The 22,874-nt window shown below is 36.3% G+C and overlaps 1 protein-coding gene and 1 long non-coding RNA gene across 7 annotated transcripts in view; one reads left to right on the top strand and one right to left on the bottom strand.

Moving 5' to 3' along the window:
- The first annotated feature begins 3,173 nt into the window (after positions 1–3,173).
- Positions 3,174–10,621, top strand: LOC120363585 (uncharacterized). Of its 2 annotated transcripts, XR_012516873.1 has the most exons (5): positions 3,229–3,261; positions 3,354–3,431; positions 7,036–7,062; positions 7,785–7,814; positions 7,907–10,621. It is a non-coding gene; the product is annotated as an uncharacterized LOC120363585 (long non-coding RNA). The 2 variants fall into 2 exon arrangements; XR_012516872.1 differs by having other exon boundaries at positions 3,174–3,431.
- Positions 10,622–11,199: 578 nt separating this feature from the next.
- The window catches only part of NUDT9 (nudix hydrolase 9), a 37,968-nt gene continuing 26,293 nt past the window's right edge, over positions 11,200–22,874 (bottom strand). For all 5 annotated transcript variants that reach the window (XM_039468514.2, XM_039468511.2, XM_074396416.1 and 2 more), the window contains 4 exons: positions 21,794–21,905; positions 19,658–19,804; positions 17,541–17,625; positions 11,200–12,768 (listed from right to left, as the gene is read on the bottom strand). In XM_039468514.2, the coding sequence (XP_039324448.1) occupies positions 12,590–12,768; positions 17,541–17,625; positions 19,658–19,804; positions 21,794–21,905 (523 nt within the window). In that variant the 3' untranslated portion in view covers positions 11,200–12,589. The remainder of the gene's footprint in view (positions 12,769–17,540; positions 17,626–19,657; positions 19,805–21,793; positions 21,906–22,874) is intronic.

The following is a 22,874-nucleotide window of genomic DNA, read 5'->3' as shown; positions in this document are numbered from 1 at the left end:
AGAAAGAAATTAAAATGTTTGAATTCAGAAAGAAGAAAGATACAAAGAAAAAAACATGAAAAAGGAAAAGAAGGGAACTAAGTTGCCTAAATTCAGGCAAAATGAAATAGCACTAAGATAAATTAGAGCTGAGTTTTACATGTATATAATAGCTGAAATGTGATTTATAGATATAGATATAACTTGCCTCAAATGCTGGAGATAGGTCTTAATGAGAATACGATAAAGTTGTTTTTCTCTCAAAATCCAACTCCAGAATACAGTGAATTGGTTTGAAACTCACAAGGTAAGTTAATTTGAATTAAATGTGATTTTTTAAATGTAAAAATGTCTGATTTCAGAACCAGCAGATCAATAAAAGCCCGGTTGATTTGCTTTATTGAGTCTGAATTTACTTACATTGCTCTTATTCTCCACCAACCTATTAAGCCTTACAATTTTTTTGTCCATACAATTTCCTTCCTGAGAACTATAACTGGCAATAACAGCAATGAGATCGTACGAAGGCCTGGTAAGTCTCACAGAGGTACAAGTTTCAGGTGGATTTATTTGTCTTTTTATATTTCCTCTCATTTTAGCCAGTAGTGATCAATTCCTAATAGTAAGCACAATGCAACACTGGTGTTTTAAAATCTGTGAGTAGAATTGAGCACAGGGGCTTATATCTGTAATCCCGGCACTTTGGAAGGCTGTGGTGGGAAGGTTGCTTGAGGCCAGGAGATCAAGACCAGCTTTGCAACAGGAGGGCAACATAACAAGACTCCATCTCTAAGAAAATTTTTTAAAAATTAGCCAAGTGTGGTGGCACACTCCTGTAGTACTAGGTGCTTGGGAGACTGAGGCAGAAGGATCACTTGAGCCCAGTAGTTTGAAGACTCAGTGGGCTATGATTGTGCCACTGCACTCCAGCCTGCATGACACAGCAAGACCCTGTCTCCAAAACAAAACAAAAAAAGGTTTGTGTGTAGAGATCACACACTCAACTTCAGGGACCAAACATGCACAATATATAGGCTGAACTGTAACTTTATAAGAAAGTAGAAAGTAATAGGCTATGTTGGGAGTTAAACAGTGCATGTCTTGGCTAAGGAATTCAAAGCCTTTTTTTTTTTTTTTTTTTTTTTTTTTTTGAGACGGAGTCTCTCTATGTCGTGCTGACTGGAGAGCAGTGGCATGATCTCGGCTCACTACAATCTCCACCTCCTGGATTCAAGCAATTCTCCTGCCTCCGCCTCCTGAGTAGCTGGGACTAAAGGCGTGCGTCACCATACCCGGCTAATTTTTGTATTTTTAGTAGAGATGGGGTTTCACCACGTTACCCAAGACAGTCTCCTGACCTCATGATCCGCCTGTCTCTGTCTCCCAAAGTGCTAGGATTACAGGCATGAGCCACCGCGCCTGGCCTCAAAGCTTTTAAATACAGTCTTCTAGGCTTACAAAATCTATGTTTGGAGGCAGGATTTAATTTGACTAGTACTTCAACATCTCTAACTAAACTATTTATTTACAATAGGAATGGAACTTACATAGACAAAAAACTAATAATGATCTCCTGCCCCTTCAATTCCAGGCTCAACCTTTAGAATGGAAGTTCTCATCCTGGCTGGCCTTTTGAGCACTGCCACTGCTCTGCCCATCCCCGTGAGTACACCCTCCTCAGTTGCTGACTCAATTTTGGATTTAGAGATTTCTGGGCTAAAAAGCATGTCTAATCTTTTCATTTCACAAAAGAGGAAAGTGGAATCCAGGAAAGTCATGGAACTAGTTCATGACTCTGTCAGCCCAAGAGTCTGCCCAGTACGAATCCCAGCTCCATATGCCATGTGCTAGCTGTGTGACGTGAGCTAATCCATGGTTTCCTTGTCTATAAAATGAGTTATAGAAACACCTCAGAGTTGCACAGAGATAATTTTTTAAGACATCTAAAGCACAGAGCGGTCCTATCTGAAAGACAGGATGCTCTCAATAAACTCAGTGATATAGAACAAATATTCTGTAGTGACCCAATTAAATTAATTAGTTTAATCAGTTTCATTTGTAATGCTCTTGCCCCAAACCATCTCATGTTTTCTTAACAGGCTGTTACATGGAAATGCTCTGACACCAAGGGAGTATCTACTTCACTGTATATTTGATTTTACAGAAGGAAATATTTAAGATAACTTATACTGATTACTAAATTATGAATGCAAAAATACTTATGCCTGAATTATATTTGAGCGATCATAAAGATAAATCCTAAAAGGATTACATACAGATACATCTTTAAAAGTCCAATTTTTGAAAACCAGATTTGGTTAAAAAGCTATATTCATCATCTGTAGTGCCCCTGATAACAAACCTAATTTGTTTCTTTAAACCACGATCCTTTTTGCCAAAGCTGACAAGTATTGTGGTCTAAAATTCCAAACAATTTGTATTGCCTGTTTCTTCATGCTGATGGGAATGATGCAGTATACATATTTCATTAATTCTAATATGTACTTTTTGATATTTTCGCATCCCTGAAATTGAGCTGTGTCTTACAAACGTAATGTGATGAAGTGTCATGACAGCTCAACAGCAGTGCTTTTCCTTGTTGGTAATTTATGAAATAATGGTGCTTTTTACAATGATAGCATCTAAAAACATATGAAATACTGTAATCCCAGAACACCATTAACTTCACCTATATAGACATTTTGTCATCAACTGACTATATACAAATGAGCCACTGAGTCTAATCTGTGTTTACTAGGCTGAATATGAGGGCACCAAGCTGGCAAGAAACTCTCTTCCTTGCACACTTTGTAACACAGGAGCTTTTGAAGAAGTGAGGGAGCCTTCAAAATTTGTGTTTGGGATGTAGAACTTAAATGTACATTTCCACACTTCCTTCACTTTGAATTTATAACTGCTGAGAACTAAATCAAGAACACTATTCATTCAAAGATTTACAAAAGGAGATATTCATGTAATATGAAATTAATCTTAGGAAATGTAAATAAAAGCCTTCTTTGGGTATAAATTTAAAAGCAATTGGTGTTCCAAATCATTGCACAAAATTAATTCAACTTCTCCCTATTAGATATCCAACTGCTTTTTATTTCAGAAGCCAAGTTACATTATTGATGGGTATAATGCTCCATAGTGGCTTATTACCTATTCCCATGTAGAACAAAACCTCTCTTTAGTGGATAATGTATTGCCATATGCTGCTTTACCTTGTTGCTGTTATTGTTTTGCAAGCTTGAACAATATGGTGGAAGTTCCAGTGAACAGGTAAACTTCTAGTTTTATTTTTAAATAATGCATTCACTATTTTTAAAGTTTGCCATTGTCTGAAATGACTGACATCATGTTTCTTTTTACAGAGATTTATCTTTTTCCCACCACAAGTAGCACCATTTTTCCCTCAGGTCCAATTTCCCCTACTTCCACAATCACCCCTGGTAAGCGTGGGTTTGGGGAATGTGAAATAGCTAAAAGGATTTATTAGTTGGACAGTAATATGAAACTTTCCAAATTTCGATAGTGAAATGTGAAGCTTTAAGAAGTCCCCAGGAATCAGCTGTTCAAACTCCTCTCCCATATATCTTGTAGTGGAATGTGACAAGAGGCTAGCAAATGTCCCTCCAAATCTTCAGTGTCCTCTCCCAGTGTTTCTCTGCACTTACCATTAAAAAGGTGTTTGTGCTGAAGTACTCTAACTGTTATGAGCTTAGTTATTCTTTATGAAGAGAATACTTCTTTCTATAATATCCATTCTTTTGCTTTTTAAATTCACCTTATTGCTTTCTTCCTCTAAAAATATTTTTCTCCCAGTTTTCTAGAATATTTTCCCAAGTTCAAGCAAAATATTTACTTTGTTTTTCTTGTTGGACCCTCTCCAACTCTCCTAATACCTGGATTCTTGAAACTTTTTTTCAATAAAGGCTGTAACAATGCTAAATACACAGTAGAGTTGCCTTTATCTTATAGATAACACTTTTGTAAGTAGAACACAGAGAGCATTTACTGAGTGTTTACGACATTACAGAGTCAACGGGGAGTGCTTGAGGTACAGACAGTATAAGTTCAGATCTGATGAGGAAGAGAGATTCACAATTGGAAACCATAATGCAATTCGATAAGTACTTCTAGACACGAATACAAAGCTATGGATCAAAGACTTCATAGAGAAGACAGTATCTGAGCCAGTTTTTGAAGGAAGACAAATGGATAGGGCATTTCAGGCAGAACAGCAGGTGTATGGCTGCAGACCTGAAAAGCGCAAGGCAATTTGGAGGTAGAAAATTATTTCAGTCTAAAATAATGATCCTGCAACACAGATTGGGGCCATGTTAAATTTGGATAAGCAATGATTTTTTTTTCTTTAAAAACCACATACGTTTTAAAACTTCATATACCCTTTATTTACAGACAAGGACCTCACTATGTTACCCAGGCTGGTCTCAAACTCCTGGGCTCAAGTGATCCTCCCACTTCACACAGGTTCCCCAGTAGCTGGGATTACAGGTGCAAATCACCATGCCCAGCTCACAAACATTTTAAAACAGCATCTTGCTTAATATTGTGTCTGATCCCCTAAATATTTTTAAATATACAAAGATGATTATGCATTTTATATCTAAATGTAATAAACACCTTCCCTTTGCTTGCAAATTGTGTTTCTTTCAACTTTTAGCAATTTGTCACTAAACTTAGTCCTGAATAAAACATTTCTTCTCCTTTAATGTTTTTACTTGTTCTGATTGAATCCTAGCTGTTAAATTCTAAATATTATACTTGCACTTATAATTAATTGCTAATTATCTTGGTTCTAATCAGGACTAGGTGCATTTCCCTATCGTTTGCTAAAATTTGTTAAGGTTTTTTGTTTGTTTTGTTTTTGAGACAGAGTATCGCTCTGCCCAGGCTGGAGTGCAGTGATGTGATCTTGGCTCACTGCAACCTCCACCTCCCAGGTTCAACCGATTCTCCTGTCTCAGCCTCCTGTCTTAGCCTGGCTAATTTTTGAGATGAGGTTTCACCATGTTGGTCAGGCCGGGCGAACTCCCTCCTGACCTGAAATAATCCGCCTGCCTCGGCCTCCCAAAGTGCTAGGATTACAAGTGTAAGCCATCGCCCTCGGCAAAATTTATTTTATACTGATGCAAAATCTCGGAGTCTTGGTTTATAATTAGAACTTAGAAATCCCTGTTAACGTCTTATATTTAAATGTATTTAAATCGATGTGACAATTAAAAGAATCACTATTCTGTGAAATAGAAACTCTTCCTACCACCAGATGGCAGAATAGTATCTAAAAAGAAAGCAAAGAAAGTAATCTTACTGTAGGGAAAGTGGTAGATTTGCAAAAACTGTCAACACATACAGAAGACAGATTCCTGGGCTTTCAGTTAAACAAATAAAGAAAAACAACAATACCTCTTGAAAGAAAAAAAATTATATTGAATCCACTAGACTCTAATCTCCACCAAATAGAAGGCAAGCTCTCTAAGGAAAGTGTCGTTTATTGCTATCCCTAAACTCTAGATACAGAATAACTGCTCAATAAATATCGTAGGGATGGATGGATGGATGGATGGATGGATGGAAGGATGAGTAAGTGTATGAATAAATGAGAAAAAGAAAGAGAAAGTGTTAACAATTTACTTTTTTTCTTTTTGTAGATTTTGATTCCTTTTCCTTTTCCTTTTCTTTACAATCCAAATCAGGTAGTTACACTTAAAGCTTCCTTAGGAAATACTTAAACTAATACAAAACAAAAACTCGAAAATTCTTTAGGTCTAACTGGGGAGAAACTTGATACCAATAATTACAGGCTAACATTCTCTTTGGAGGGCCATTAGTTATTGATATTTTGTCTGATTTGAGTAATTTAATGTACAAATCTCACATGTCCTTGAAAACTGAACTACCTACGACCCGAAACTAAATTTCCTTATTTGCGTGGAATAAACCCAGGGACCAACCAGTAGAAAAAGCATTTAATTTGAAGTTAAATGATCTGGAAATGTAAGCTCCATGTCTGCCTTTTAATAGTTTGGAATTATCTTTAACTCCTTTGACCTTTAGCCTCTTCTAGAATATAAAATAGTGACAACAGATGATCTACAAAGTCCATTTCACCCGTAAAATTTTATAAGCATAAAATTTGTAATAAAATTTATAAGCATTTGTCATTAGTGGGGGTAAAATGCATTCTTATTGAAATGTAATCTATCCTAGAAGCACCTGAATTAGATTTAAGGTTACAGTCATGGTATAAAGGAATTGCTTAAATTTTACTTTTGAAAAGATTTTACTAAATTTGTGATAAGTACATAAGATGAGGCTGATTCAGTAACATACAAAAAAGTTCTGTATAGCATATTAACTCCAAATAATACTATTCCTATTATGGTTTCATTTTTGTTTTTTGAGACTGCGTCTCACTCTGTCACCCAGGCTGGCGTGCACTGGCACAGTCGTAGCTCACTGCAACCTCTGCCTCCCAGGTGCAAGCAATTCCCCAGCCTCAGCCTCCTGAGTAGCTGGGACTACAGGGACGCACCACCACGCTGGGCTTTTGTATTTTTTGTAGAGATGGGGTTTTACCATGTTGCCCAGGATGGTCTCGAACCCCTGGACTCAAGTGATCTGCCTGCTTTGACCTCCCAAAGTGCTATAGTCAGGCGTGAGCCACCATGCCCAGCTCTCTTATTACAATTATAGGAAGAACTTAGTTTTCTTTCAGAAGAGGTGATCCCAAAATAAAGTCTTTTTCAAACCCAATAAGCATAGGTTTAATAATCTTTCCAAGAAGTCCCTCTTATGTTTGGAGACCACAACAGAAAATATGGACTATATGTTTCCAGAGATAGGTTGGGGTGGGGGGTGGGTACTTAATTTTAATTAAGTGAATTTTAATCTTAATAGCTGAACTTTAGAAATGATGAGAATTCTAAAAAGCATGCTCTCATTTATCAAGCTAATATAAAATATATAAGATACAAAAGTAGATGAAATGGTGAATTACAACTCCTTATTTGATTGTTTCCTTTATTCTAGGTCCTCACACCTAACGATCTTATAGCGGTAAGTATATTCTGCCCCGTTATTCTATGAAGTCTACATAAATATTACATTCAACACCTCTCAATGGTCCTAATTAAAGTAGGGAGCAGGGAAAGGAACTCTAACAGAACAAACGCTACCTGAGGTCATTGTTCCTGCCTAAGATCTGTCACAGTCGTGACAGTGTTTAGCTTAAATATTACTGCATACACTCTGAGACAGACATCTCAACAAGTAAAGGGATTTACCTTTTAGGCAGAGTGGTCAGTTTCTTGAGCAAGTTGCCAGGATCTTAAACAGGACCATGCGGATGCTACAAAGCAATTTTCCAGCAAAACTGCTTGTGTAAGCGAGTTCTCAACGTATTCATAGTTGTCCTAAAATTTTAGTTCAAGTATCATTCACACAGGGAATGTGAATCATTTATGAAAGATAGAACTTGTATGGAAGTGTACACAGTTTCTTAACCATTCCAATCAATTTTCTAACTTTCAAATATGGTAAATACAATTACAAAGCTGCAGAAAGAAGAAAATATTTCTGCAAATTAAAGGGATTTAAATCTAGATATTGCATCTTCATTTTAAAAGCTCATATCATTAAATATACTAAGCAATAAAATGGAATTTTTTCAATAAAATAGATTTTAATATACAAATTATGACTTGCATATGTAATAAGTTAAACGTAGGTTTAAAAATAAACCTATTGACAGCACTGATCATCGATTTTTCTTCCTTCAGTTATTCATTGCTATTTTGAACCAATTAGGGGTAAGTCTCTATTTTTATGCTATAATAAAGTATACATTTACCTAACTAAAGATAACAAATTACTAATTTTTTTTTTTTTTTTTTACTTTTAGAACTTTTTGGGGGTAAGATTTCATTTCCTTGACTAAATTGATAAAAGTAAGTTACATTCAATGCCAGGAAAGGTAAGAAAAATTCTTTGTAACTATAAAAATATGACAGAGCCAACCTCAACTGATCTACCAAACTAGAACTCATGAGTTACAAACTCGTTTCCTCCAAAATCTTTGCATCAAAATTTTTGCAGATCTAAAATGGTATTTTTTAATAATGTTGATATTTCACAAAATTTAAGTTTACAGGCATATATGTAATATGAAATTTCAAATACCTTTTTTTTTTTTGGAAGAGGCTCACTTTGTCACCCAGAGGTTGGAGTGCAGTGGCATGATCTCAGCTCACTGCAATCTTTGCCTCCTGGGCTCAAGCGATTCTCCTCCCTCAGCCTTCCTAGTAGCTAGGAAGTATTACAGGTGTGCACCACCAAGCCTGACTAATTTTTCTATTTTTAGTAGAGATGGGGTTTCACGGCCAGGCTGGTCTCCAACTCCTGATCTCAACTGATCCGCCTGCCTCAGTCTCCCAAAGTGCTAACATTACAGGTGTGATCCACTGCACACAGCCTTTAGGGTTATTTTTGTCTTATAGGCAATTCATAGTAAATAATGAGAAAAGCCTACTGTAAAACTGCTACACCTAGAAACGGACTGATCTCAAGGCAAGGTAACATACCTTAACAAAAAGCATTAACTTGTTTCAAAGGCTACAAAATTTGACTTCTACTCTGACTTTCACTGAAGTATTATCTAAGGAATCTAATAGTTAGACTATTAACAAATAAACTATCTTTGGGCCAAAATTATGCAAACAACTTCAACAATGCTAGCCAAATCAGGTGTGGCCCTTAAATTTCATTTAAAATACATACCAAAAAAAAAAAAAAGAAAAGAAAAACGTAGAGACCAAAAAGGTATATATCCCTTTTGTTGTTGTTTTGTTTTAGTATTTTTAAGAAACAGGCTCTTGCTGTGTTGTCCTGGCTGAACCGCAGTGGCTATTCACAGGCCCAATCATAGTGTACTGGATTTTCACACAGCAGCTTCTCTCCTAACAAGTTTTACTGCCCTGAAGTGCTTATTTAGTATCTTTTACCATTTCAAATACTTGTATCAGGCCATCTGAGGCCAAGTGGCAGAGATTAAGCTCTATGCTGTAAACAGTAAAGGATTCAACTTATCAGCATTTAAGTATAATGGTTCCACATTATTTTCTACCTCCAACATACAGAATTATACCATATTAACATATCAGCAATAAAACAACCATAAAATGGGAGGCATGGGCAAAGAAGGAATTGTGGTGAAAATATCTTCATATAATAAATTATAACTATAATCTGTATTATCTATTTTGACAGAAATAATTCTCCCACTACTATGTCAGAAGTTACATATGGTTAGTAAAATCTCCAAATTCTTTCAAGCATTTATATCTTTTAAAATATTTTTATCATTAAAAGTTTAATTGCCTCTGATTGTATCCACAATGGTAAATTAATAATACAATGAAAGTAGGTGTAAACAAGACCAATTAAATACAAATGCTTTCTTCAAACGATGTATTTTAAAGTCAGTTCATTAGAATTCCAGAAATATTTTAGAAAATAACCACCGCCAGAAGTCCTAAGCATAAGAAAACATAATCTTAAATAAGGTAGCCTCTCAAAGTGCTCAGGGTTTTCAAGTTCCCTCTTTAGCCACCAAATATTTAGTTTTTAATGTAGTTATGATGTTAAGGAAGCTTTGTATATCCTTCTATGTGAGTTTGAAATGCTTTCAAAAGCTCAAGAACACCTGCTGACAAAACAAATACTGACTGTGGCCCTTTATAAACTATCTTTGGGCCAAATTATGCAAACAACTTCAACAATGCTAGCCAAATCAGGTGTGGCCCTTCAATTTCAAGTCATAAATCATAACTGCAATACTATGAATAACATAAGTACTATTTATGTAACATATAATCTTCCAAGTCGCATACTTAAATAATAAATCATAAAAGACTCAGAACCAGAGTAGGGAATATAATAGACAAAACAGGTTTTCAAACCAGTCAGACCGTGATTCAAATCCCAGCTCAACTAGCAAATAAAACCTCGGGCAAACTTTCTATCAATGTATTCATTTGTGAAATGGGAATACTACTACCTAACAGGATGTGGTGAGAATTAAGTGATATAATACAGATACTCAGTAAATGGCAAGTATTATTATTTATTTTACTAAATGTCTCTATAATTTTTAAAATCCCTTTTACATAAGACATAAGGAAAATAAATATGAGGGAAATATTACCTAGTGATACAGCAAATAGATGTTCCTCTTGGAATATCTGAAACTAACATTTTGGTTTTTTTCTATTATAGGTGGTGCTGGATATTTACAGTTATGAAAAGATTATCTACTTCTATCTTATCTATAGTTGATAGTTTGATCATTTTGCATACTTTGTACATATGCCACTGAAAACTCCAAAAAAAGTAAAGAATTGATCTAGACCATGTGCTTTAGTCATACTTTAAATAAACCTTTAATATAGCCAAGTAACATTCTAACATATCTCAGGAAAACCTGCAGTCACATAACTAAGGGGGAAAAAAAGCCACCTGTCAGTTCAATTCAGGTTTACCACCAAAAGTTCTGACATCAAATAAAACAAACAAACAAACAAACAAACAAAAACAACAACAAAAAAAAAAAACAGAAAAACACTTTTGTTTTACCTTAACCCTATTTCTGCTCTCTAGCTACAGAGTAAGCCTAATATCTTTTTCAAACATCTGAAGGAAAAAAAACAATCATGTCTCTCTTCCCTAAGCTCTTCTTGAGATGTCCCAGCTGTAACCCAATCCTGCTTAGGTTGATAGGAATTCATATCACAGGGCTTTTCAAAGGAGAGCCTTAGCCAGAATGAGATACACATGTCCACTAAGACAAGGCAGTACTACTTTTCTTTCCTCTTCCTTGCTTCCAAAAACCCCTAAAGCACCAATCCTCTCCTTTCCTCTGGGATTTATAGCATTAGCCATGGTTTTCTCAAAAACCTATTTTAATCTTTAACATTTCTTTAACCAAAAACACTTTAACTCACAGAGACCTCCACCTCTGTTCCTCATTTTTTTAGAGCCAAAAAAATTACTTAATAATTGCATATTGATCATATATTAAGATATTTTGGATATAATGTATCCATATATTTGTAATAATAAATAATTACAAACCATTTTACTTGTTTTTTTTTACTATTTTTAATGCAACTACCAAGAAGTTTAAAATTCACACGTGGCTAACATTTTCTTTCATGTTTGTTTTATTGTTGTTTTCAGTATAGGAATACAGGTGCAAGTTTGTTACATAGGTAAACGTGTCATGAGGGTTTGTTGCATTAGTTATTTTTCCTGATCCTCTCCCTCCTCCCACCCGCCAGTAGGCCCCAGTGTGTATTGTTCCCCTGTGACCATGTGTTCTATTTAACTCCCACTTATAAGAGAACATGCAGCATCTGGTTTTCTGTTCCTGCATTAGTTTGCTAAGGATAATGGCCTCCAGCTTCATCCACATCTCTTCAGAGGACACGATATCATTCTTTTTTATGGCTGCATAGTATTCCATGATATATATACCACATTTTCTTTATCCAGTCTATCACTGATGAGCATTTAGGTTGATTTCATGTCCTTACCATTGCGAATAGTGCAGCAATGAACATATGCGTGAATGTGTCTTTATAAAAGAACAATTTATACTCCTTTGGATGTATACCCAGTAATGGGATTGCTGGGTCAAATGTCTTGAAGTCTTTGAGGAATCGCTACAGTGTCTTCCACGATGGTTGGACCAATTTACATTCCACTAACAGTGTATAAGAATTCTTCTCTACATCTTCACCAGCATCTGTAATTTTTTTCTCCTGTCTGATTTCAATTCTTTTCTGAACATCCATTTTTAACTGGCTTACAGCATATAGTAATTTCACTAGAGTGAAATGAACATATTGACTTACTAACTTCCTGGATTTTTTTAATTCAGAATTTCTGAAAACGAGGATATCAGCTGTTGTTCACTGATCTTGATCTCTATTGACTAAAAGTGACTGAAATTTCCTCTTAAAATGGATTCCAAAGTCAAGAAAACATACTTTCCATTTTCAAAATTAGCTTCAAAAAGATCATGCGAAGCAAAATGTGAAGCAAATAATTTAAAGAAAAATCAGATGAAACAATAAACTATACACCCAATGGTGGTACTCCTCCTAAAGGAGCTTGATGTGGCAGGAACATCCTTCAGGCCTTAGAAGATGGGGAGCAGGAGGGAAGGCACTGACAAACAAGAACTAGATGGAAAACAGAAGTTACAGCTGATCAAGAATTTATCTTTATTCTGGTTATGATTCTTCAAAGAGCATTAGCTGTTTAAATTTCATTTAAGCCATGCTTAAACGGAATACATACAAAATATGACTACTGATATTCCTTTTAACCAAAAAGCTGAAAATTCTATGTTCCAGTTCATCTCACTCACTTTATTCTGATGTGAAACACTCTAAATGTAAATCATTTTGAAAGTAAATAGGCCAAGTGGCCTACCCTGCCCTTTTTTTGGTATAAATTCTGTGATATTGGCCTCTTTTCAGTACATGCTCCTCTGTGGGCCTTTGGCTTACATGGAAACCATCAGCTATAACCCATGGCAGTCAGGTTCCGAATCCTCACTCCAGTGTGCATCTCGTTTCTCAGCCACAAGCTTGATGAATTGAGAGTGACTGGCATAAAGCTGCAGTTTATCATTGATGTCCACCCATCTCACTTTTCCAGCATCATCTCCAGCTTCCAGGGTTAGATTATCCATTATCTCACCTGGTTACCAAAGAAAAACCATCACCAAGAAAAATTCACTTGTTTTAGCATATTTATGTCATCAAGTGTTCTTACTTAAAATAATCTTAAGTCATCATTGTACTAACTGGCAAAGTGAATTAAAAACTAGATTATTCCATACCTGGTCAGCAGAATGAATAAAAGAAAAAAAAAAAAACTAGACTATTCCAAAATGCCCAAATTTTAATCAAGTTCCTAAATTTTAGGTAAACACAAAATACAAAGGCTTTTCTCTAAAAAGTAAGGTTATCCTTAAAAAAGAGATCTAATATGAATATGAAACCTTACATCAAAATCAATCCCAGAGGGATTAGAGATTTGAATGTAAAAAGACAAAACAAATTATTGGTGACTCCTTTAATAGTCTTAAGTAGAGTTTTCTAAGCATAACAACAAACCAAACACTATAAAGTATGTTTAGGTATTTAATTTAAAATATTTTAATAAACATAGGTATTTATAAATAGATTTATTAAAATATGTAGTAGAGTACTTTGGGAGGCCAAAGCAGGTGGATCACCTGGAGTTTGAGACCAGCCTGGCCAACATAGTGAAACTTCATCTCTACTAAAAATACAAAAATTAGCCAGAAGTGTTGGGCACATGCCTGTAGTCCCAGTTACTTGGGAGGCTGAGGCAGGATAATCACTTTAACTCATGAGGCAGAGGTTGCAGTGAGCCAAGATCACACCACTGCACTCCAGCCTGGCAACAGGGTGAGACTCCATCTCAAAAAAAAAAAAAAATTGAAATTAAAATTAAAATTATCAAAAAAATAAAAAATAAGTGCTCCCAATCACTGTTGAGAATATAAGTGGCATATTTCTGTAGGAAATTTGGCAATGTTTATCAAGAGCTTTTAAAAATTAAGTGTTCTTTGATAAGCATTCATTCCATAAATATCAGATTACATCTTGTATACCAGACTCTGTACTAGGTACTGAAGATACAATAAGCAATCCAGTAATTTCACGTTGAAGAATTTATTCTAAGGAAACAGAGACAAGCCTATTAAAGTATTCAAAGCAACATTACTTAAATATTTTATTTTTATTGTATATTTTTTGAGTTGGAGTCTTGTTCTTGTCGACCAGGCTGGAGCGTAGTATGCGATCACGGCTCACTGCAACCTCCGCCTCCCAAATTCAAGCAATTCTCCTGCCTCAGCCTCCCGAGTAGAAAGGATTACTGCCACCCACCACCATGCCAGTTTAATTTTTTTGTACTTTTAGTAGAGACAGAGTTTCTACTAAAACCCACCTTGCCCAGTGGATCACAATATATTTCTAATTGAAAACCTTGGCCAGGCACGGTAGCTCATGCCTGTAATCCCAGCACTTTGGGAGGCTGAGGCAGGCAGACCACCTGAGGTCAGAAGTTTGAGACCAACCTGGCCAACATGGTGAAACCCCATCTCTACTAAAAATGCAAAAAATTAGCTGGGCATGGTGGCGTGCACCTGTAGTCCCAGCTACTCAGGAATTTGAGGCAAAAGAATCACTTGAACCCAGGAGGTGGAGCTGCAGTGAGCCGAGATCATCCCACTGCACTGCACTCAGCCTGGGCAATAGAGTGAGACTCTGTCTCAAAAAAAATAAAAACCTCAAGCAATAAAACAGAATGCAGAGTATAAGCTCATTTTATTTAAAAAAAAAAAAAAAAAAAAAAAAGCTATATGATATCTTAAAGAAGATATACCAAAATGTTAACTAAGAGTAATTATCCTTGGGTTATGAAATAACTGGTGTTTTTTACATTTTTCCTCTTTATATCATCTATTGATAATGTAAAGATGATAGACCTATCTAAATACCTTTCAATAAATGTACCTTACCTTTACCTTTATAATAATAAAATAATAAAGCTACTTCTTAGAAGAAAAGAACTACTCTAATATTTTAGCAAACCAGTTTCTAAAGTCCAGTGCTAAAACCATATGGTTCTTTGTGCAATCCTCATTGCAACTACAATATCCAACCATCAGTGAAGAAACAGAACTAAAAAGTAAATCTAAATTCAAAGGTTAAATTTAAGTATCATGTTCCTTATCAGAATTAATAATGTCCGAAAGGTTCTTTTACTCCCTACTCTAGTCACCTAATAAATTATGTAAAACAAAATTTTAAGTTTAAAGAGGCCCAGCCTGACATGTAAAGAAACTGAAAGTGATCAGTCCCATCCATCCTCTCAACAACAAAAAAGCGGAACAAGCTGAAGATCAAGAACCCTGCTTAGATCCATCAGAAAACTGAGGTCACAGAGCACACTGCCATGCCAAAAACTGGAGAGACAGGCAAATACAGAGAATCATAACTTACCAGGGAGAGAAACCTACCACTGGAGTCAGAACCCAGTAGGAATATTTAAAGGGTAACTGACTACTGCTGAAAGCTGACCTTCCAACTAGCTTGAAAGATAAAATCTCCTAGGGGAGCAACAATACCAGTACAAAGCAGGGCCTACATTTTAGTGAGTTTTACCTCCAAGAAAGCCACCAAGTTCTCAGGGTGAAGACTGGAGAAAAAATCCTCCTCTCTCTCTTCCAACATGGAGAAGGGGAAAGGTAACCATTTTGAAATACACCCAGATCACTCTGCCTTCAAGGAAAACTATTTAACCAAGCCCTAACCAACCTGAGGGAAAGGAAATACCCAACTCCAGCCCCTGCTGGACGTCCTGTCTCTCCTAAAGATGGGGGAGGAAGGAGGGAAGCTGAGAAGCACTTATGAAGGTCACAGCCCAGGGCCACAGACTCACTAAAAGACTGACACCTAACCATGTATTATCCTGTGATTCCCCTTCCTCTAGAATTTACCACCTATCTACCAACAGGGCTCCTGTTTAATAAAAGGGGAAGACAACCGAAAGAAGGGTATGCTTCAGACCTTTATGCTTCAGACCTTATTTAAGAAGTCTCCAGGGAAATCCAAAACTAGAGGAAATTTTAGCCTCTGATACCTACAGCTACAACAAACAAAAAACACAACCTATCTCCTAGCCAGATAAACATAAAACCTCAAACTAAAGAACCATTTGCCTTAGTTCCTTTTACTAAATACATCATGGTCAGTTTTCAAAAAAGCCCTACAGCCAGGTGCAGTGGCACTTGCCTGTCATCCCAGCACTTTTGGAGGCCAAGGTGGGTGGATAACCTGAGGTAAGTAGTTCGAAACCAGTCTGGGCCAACATGGTGAAACCCCACCTCTACTAAAAATGGTAGAAGGAATGGAAATATAAATGGTGCCAGGAATTTCTCCCAAGTTCAACAAGCAAAAGCACAGAATATAGAAATGATAGATCTTCTAGTTTTAGCCCTAAAATTCAGTGAACACTGAATTCAAGTGGACAAATGTTTTTGTAAAAAGATAAAAATCAGCCAGGCATGATGGTGTACCCTGTATGTTGTACCAGATATTTGGGAGTCTGAGGCAGGAGAATTGCTTGAAACTGAAAGGCGGAAGTTGCAGTGACCAGAGATTGTGCCACTGCACTCCATTCCGGGAGAAAGAGCAAGACTCCATCTCAAAAAAAGAAAAAAAAAAGGTGGGGGGGACTACAAAGCATGCTACAAGGCAAAAAACATAGCCTAAAGAAACAAGTCAAGCATTAGAACCAAACTCAAATAGGGCAGAGATTTTGGAATTATCAAAACAATTTTTTTTAAGTTTAAAGAGAGAAAAAGGTAGGGTAAAAATAGTGAACAACCCATAAACTCTATAATTGACCTCTGGAGGGTCAGTCATTGTTTTTAACTCCAAAAGTAAGTAGTTAACAAATGTATCAGTACTAAAGTTGTACAGACCTACTTCTAAGTTACATCTGCATATTTCTTCTAAGTTTTCAAAACTAGAAGGGTAAACTCTTCTAATACTCCTTAGTGGAAACACAGAAGGAATGAAAAATGGTGCCAGGAATTTCCACCAGGTTCAACAAGCAAAAGCACAGAATATTAAAATGACAGATCTTCTATTTCTAGCCCATTCTATAAGTGAAAAAACTTGAGTCCAAGAGAACAAGTGATTTGTACAAGGTTACACAGCTCAGAAAGAGCCATGAGTGGAGGAACACTCTTTTCATTTCTCCAGCATGGTGCCCCACTTTCTTGCTACAAATAAAAACAAATCCAATTTAGCAATAAAATATGTTTCAAGGGAACTATTCAATCTGTACATTAAGATCAAATTAATTTTTAAGAGAGATTTTTTTCCTTTCTCCTTCTGTAATAACAGATTTGACCCTCCTCATAAAATTTTAAATTCCATGGACCAGAAAGAACATTCATTTAAAATTGTTTCGCTACTTGGAATTTTCTGTTATTGCTTTTCATTTTAACAATCCAAGATTATTATGAAAATATTTCAAACAATAAGATATAAATCCCATTTCATCATTGCCATACTTCCTATCCAAATCCCAGTTGCTTTTGTTTTACCAAAAAAAAAAAAAAAAAAGGAATCATAATAAATAATCTGACATCTTTAGAGCATATCATTTTAGCCCACAATTTCAACCTTAATTTCAAATGTTACCAGTGGATTAAAGAAAAGTTAGTCACCAGTGATAACATTTTTGAAGATTTCTCCTATGTAGTCCTTTAATATAATCAATTTTGCTTTCCTATAACTACAATCCTACAATCAATAGTTAATTGGTTTAAGATGCTAAAATAGTCCAGATTTAATCATGTCCTAGTGGACTACTGGCTTAAATTGATCCTTTAATCCTAGTCAGTTTAATAAACATAAAGTCACCTGTTTCGTCATGGTAGTTCACAGCTTCTGTCTCCATCCATGCATTATCTGTGTTTCGAGGATCATCAACATATCCCTTATATATCTATTTTCAAAAGAAAACAGATTTTTTAAAAGTCCAAGGTGTAATGAGTGTAGCAGAGCATGTGACCTTCACTAGCATCAGAAATATTAATATCCTGTTGCACATGAACATACTTAATGCTACTGAGCTGTACATTCAACAGTTTAGATGGTAAATTTTACACTATGTGTTTCTATCAAAAAGTTTTTTAAGAAATGCAATTACTGGCTGGGTGCAGTGGCTCACACCTGTAATCCCAGCACTTTGGGAAGCCAAGGCAGGTGAATCACCTGAGGTCAGGAGTTCAAGACCAGGCTGACCAATAAGGTGAAACCCCATCTCTACTAAAAATACAAAAATATTAGCCAGGCGTGGTGTCAGGCACCTGTAGTCCCAAATACTTAAGAGAATTGCTTAAACCCAGGAGGCAGAGGTTGCAGTCAGCCAAGATTATACCATTACACTTCAGTCTTGGAAACAGAGCAAGAATCTGTCTCCAAAAAAAAAAAAAAGAAGAAGAAATGTAAATATTATAGAACTTTGAATGTAGTACTTTGTGTGCTTGTTTCAAATTTCCCACAGAACAATATTCTCTTTTGAGGCAGCTTTAAAAGTAAAGAAATCCTCAACACCTCAAACTCTAATTTCAGAATTTAAAAAATAGTCAGATTTGGGCAATATGATTTTTTTAAAGAGTCCATAATTTAAGTATTTTTTCTGTGGTTATAGTTTCTGAAATACAAAGGTAGATTCTTCTAGTTAAAGAAGATCTGTAAGTAAAACTAAAGATTACTACTTAAGTTATTAATACATTAAAATATTTGAATCCAGTCATCTAACAAAAACATAACTCAAAAAAATCTGGACAACATAAATAAATTCCAATTCTGAAGAGAAAACAAGCAATCCAAATAAAAATTGACAAAAAAGAAGAAAAAAAATCTATTATTTTCTTATTATTAGTGTGCATATACCTTGTATGGTACTATTTTTAAAGCCCAGAGGCCAAGCTCACGCCTGTAATACCAACTCTTTAGGAGATCAAGGTGGGTGGATCACCTGAGCCCAGGAGTTCAAGACCAGCCTGGGCAACATGGTAAAACCTCATCTCTACAAAAAAAAAAAAATTAGCCCAGTGTGGTGGTGTGTGCTTGTGGTCCCAGCTACCCAAAAGGCTGAGATGGGAGGATCACAAGAGCCCAAGAGGTCGAGACTGCAGTGAGCCGTGATCATACCACTGTACTCCAGCCTGAACAACAGAGAAAAACCATGTCTCAAATAAAAATAAAAATCACAGAGGGTATATAGACAAAACAGACATGAGACTTAAATGGTTATCGACCAGAAAAATCTCTGTATGACATAATTTAAAATGTAACTGTTCTTTCAGACACAGCTGAATTCATGCACATACAAAAGGTTTCCTGTTGAATGGGTACTCAGTATGTAAGAAAATAGTTTATAGGCAGGGCGCAGTGGCTCATGCCTGTAATCTCAGCACTTTGAGAGGCCAAGGAAGGTGGATCACTTGAAGTCAAGAGTTCAAGACCAGCCTAGCCAACACAGTGAAGCCCCATCTCTATTAAAAATACAAAAATTAGCCAGAAGTGATGGTGTGTGCCTGCAACCCCTGCTACTCCACAGGCTGAGGCAGAAGATCACAAACCTCGGAGGTGGAGATAGCAGTAAACTGAGATGCTGAGATGGTACCGCTGCAATCCAGTCTGGGTGACAGAGAGAGACTCATCACAAACAAAAAAAAAAAAAGAAAAGAAAAGAAAAAGAAAAAGAAAAAAGAATAACTAAGAAGGAAAAAGTTACTATAATAAATGATATAAACGACCTGAATATAGATCATTTTTGCCTATATAGCCCAAAGTTGAGCTATAAAACTTTAAACAGAAACCTGTTTACAGTTTTTGTGAATATATTTTAAATATACAAGTATTCCCACTGTATTTAAAGAAGGACCTACTAGATTTCCAGGTCAACTTTTAAGTCATTTTCATCTATCTACAGAACTAAATCCCTCCTAGGAAACACTATTTCTTACCACTAGATGGTCTTGGCTGAAGAGTTTGTGCAATTTTTCCTCTATTTCTCTCTTTTCAGCACTGGTTTTCTGTAAGGAGTTGAGAGCTTCCTCACCAAATTCTCTTTTCAGTGTAGCACTAATCTTCTCTCCTGGATCTACCATGCCCTAGGAGTCACATTTAAAAATTTGGAAAAAAGGATCAGTTTTTATTTGTTCAATAAATATTTACTGAGTGGTAGAGTTAGCATTTATTATTCAATCTGCCTATAATAGTGATTCCCATTTCTCTGTGACATGCTGTTCTCTAAACCATCTGTTGCTTGTAGAAGGAGCCAAGAAGGATACCTCATATATTTGGCCACAGTGATTGGTCTAAGGTTAGCCTATGGCAAACTGAGCCAATCAAACCAATTTCCTGGTTCTTGCCAAATTCAAACTAAGGAAAAAAGGCTGGAGGCAAGAAAGAATACAGCAATTGATTCTTCCCCCATTGTTCATTCCATTCTAGCCACACTGACCTCTCCTCAATGTTCCCAGAACACGCCTAACACGCTGCCACCTGAGTGCCTTTGCACCAAGATGCTTTTCTCTAGATATCTGCGTGGTTCACTAATTCATTTCCTTCAGATAGTTACCTGAATGTCACCTCCTCAGGGAGGTCTTATCTAACTGCCCTGTCTAAAATTGCAAACTGTCAAACACTTCCTAGTCCCCTACCTTGCTTTTGTTTCTTTCTTTCTTAGTACTTCTTTCCTTCTAACATGAGATATATTTTACATATATCTTATATTATCTGTCTCCCTGACTGGAATGTGAAAACCAAAAGACGGATATTTGTTTATGTTGCTCTGTTGCATCCTCAGTGTCTGAAATATTAGCTGACAAAAGGAAGATACTAAAAATACATTAATTAGATAATTAACTGTCAAAATGATATCAATTACAGCAGTTCCCTATAAAGAATTTCAAGTAACAATAAAAATACAAGATCCTATGGTGAAATTATTATTACGTTATTGCTTTCAACCTGAGTGAAGTCTTGACTATTTGGCTTGTAGAAATTAGCCTAAACTTTTATCAGAGTCGGTTGAGATCCTTATTTCCATTCAATTTTTATTCTACAAAGAAGAAAACATTCTTGCAGATAACTGTATGTTTATAAAGAGTCATCCTCATATCAAACTATCTCCATTTCACAATATGGTATAAAATATAAAACCCTCTACCACACACATACACATTTTAAAAGGCCACTTCAGGCTAAGCATGGTGGCTCACACCTGTAATCCCAGCACTTTGGGAGGCACCGAGGCAGGAAGATTACTTGAGGCCAGGAGTTCGAGACCAGGCTGGACAACATAGCAAAACTCTGTCTCTACTAAAATCGTAAAACTTAGCCAGGCATGGTGGCACATGCCTGTAATCCCAGCTATGTCGGGAGGCTGAGGCACAAGAACTGCATGAACCCAGGAGGCAAAGGTTGCAATGAGCCAAGATCGCACCCGTGTACTCTAGCCTGGGCGAGACAGTGAGATTCTGTCTCAAAAATAAATAAAAAATAAAAGGCCACTTCAAATACAGCACTGCCATAAATTCAAATTACAAGCCAACAAAAGTATGCTTGTCTTGATGACATTACAGAAACTATTTAAATGACAAGGAACAGTAAATAACAAAAGCTAATTTTTACATGTTGTCAAAAGTTACCAGAATTCAACCAAAAAGTTCTTAAAAATACTACCTTGGGCTGAAGTGGAGGTTAAATTCTGAGATGGGACCCAACATAATGAGTGCTTATTTGTGTGTGATCTCTAATAATCCTGTGAAGTAGATATCTTTATTTTAAAAATGAGGGCATCACCTCCCTACCACCCAGCTGCAAGTGGAAAGGCCAGAACACAGCCCTGCAAGTAACGTCAAAGCCCAAGTTCTTTCCCAAGGGTGTCAGAATTAGACGCAGATTCTAACAGCTTGGATTATCCTAAACTTGTTGCTGACAATGACACTTCATGCACGGATGAAAAACAAAAGAATTACTAATTGAAGTGGGAAGGAATAGAGGAGAATGGAATAGAAAAGATCCACAAACAATAACCCTGTAGTAAGTAAAGCACCTAAAAAGAACATAAACACTTATTTTATTGTAATGCTTACCCCTGGGATTGCCCATTCTCCACAGTCTTTCCTTTTTATTGCAACAAACTGTAAGATGTGTTTCCCAGAAACAGGATGTATGATTTTATTTCCACTGCTATCTCTTTTCCATCTGTGAATAGTAATGTAAAATCATAAATGATTTACAACAAAACTAAGGTTCCATCTCAAACCTGAGACAAAGTTACAAAGTCGTTTTTCTTTAAAACAGAGTATATATAAGTTTATCTCACATTAGCTAGTTTATTTATTAAGAACTGTTTTATATTAGAAATATTCTATATTCATCACTGTTAAAACCAAGACAAATGTCTACATTACCTAAAAGATACTATATTATCAGTAACGAAAGTTCAGGATACAAACAATTTTTACTACTTAAAGTACTAACAAAAGAAGTAGCAGAATAGAATTTGAAGAAAACATTACCAAAGTTTTTTTTAAAATAATTTTACAAATCCTTTTTTAAAAATTCCTGGTAGTTGCCAGGCGCAGTGGCTTATGTTAGTAATCTCAAAACTTCGGGAGAATTGCTTGAGCCCAGGAGTTCGAGACCAGCCTGGGCAACAAAGCAAGATCCTATCTCTATAAAAAATAATTTTAAAAATTAGCTGGATGTGGTGGCATGCACTTATAATCCTACCTACTTGGGAGACTGAGGCAGAAGGGTCGCTTAAGCCCACGAGTTTGAGGTTGCACTGAGCTAAGATCAACTCCAGTTTGGGTGACAGATAAAGAGCCTATCTCAAAAAAGAAAAAAAATAAAATTACTGGTAGTGAAAACGGCCTGGTAGGATTTGCTTTTGGCTGGGCACAGTGGCTCATGCTTGTAATCCCAGCACTTTAGGAGGCCAAGGTGGGCGGATCACCTGAGGTCAGGAATTCAAAAACCAGCCTGGTCAACATGGTGAAACCCCGTTTCTACTAAAAATACGAAAATTGGCCAAGCATGATGGTGGGTGCCTGTAGTCCCACGTACTCGGGAGGCTGAGGCAGGAGAATCACTTGAACCTGGGAGGTGGAGGTTGCAGTGGGCCAAGATCGCACCATTGCACCATTGCATTCCAGGCTGGGTGCCAGA

Source organism: Saimiri boliviensis, chromosome 3 (assembly GCF_048565385.1).
Source record: "Saimiri boliviensis isolate mSaiBol1 chromosome 3, mSaiBol1.pri, whole genome shotgun sequence".
In the NCBI taxonomy this organism is placed as follows: domain Eukaryota; kingdom Metazoa; phylum Chordata; class Mammalia; order Primates; family Cebidae; genus Saimiri; species Saimiri boliviensis.
This window is presented reverse-complemented; position numbering and strand designations above follow the sequence as displayed.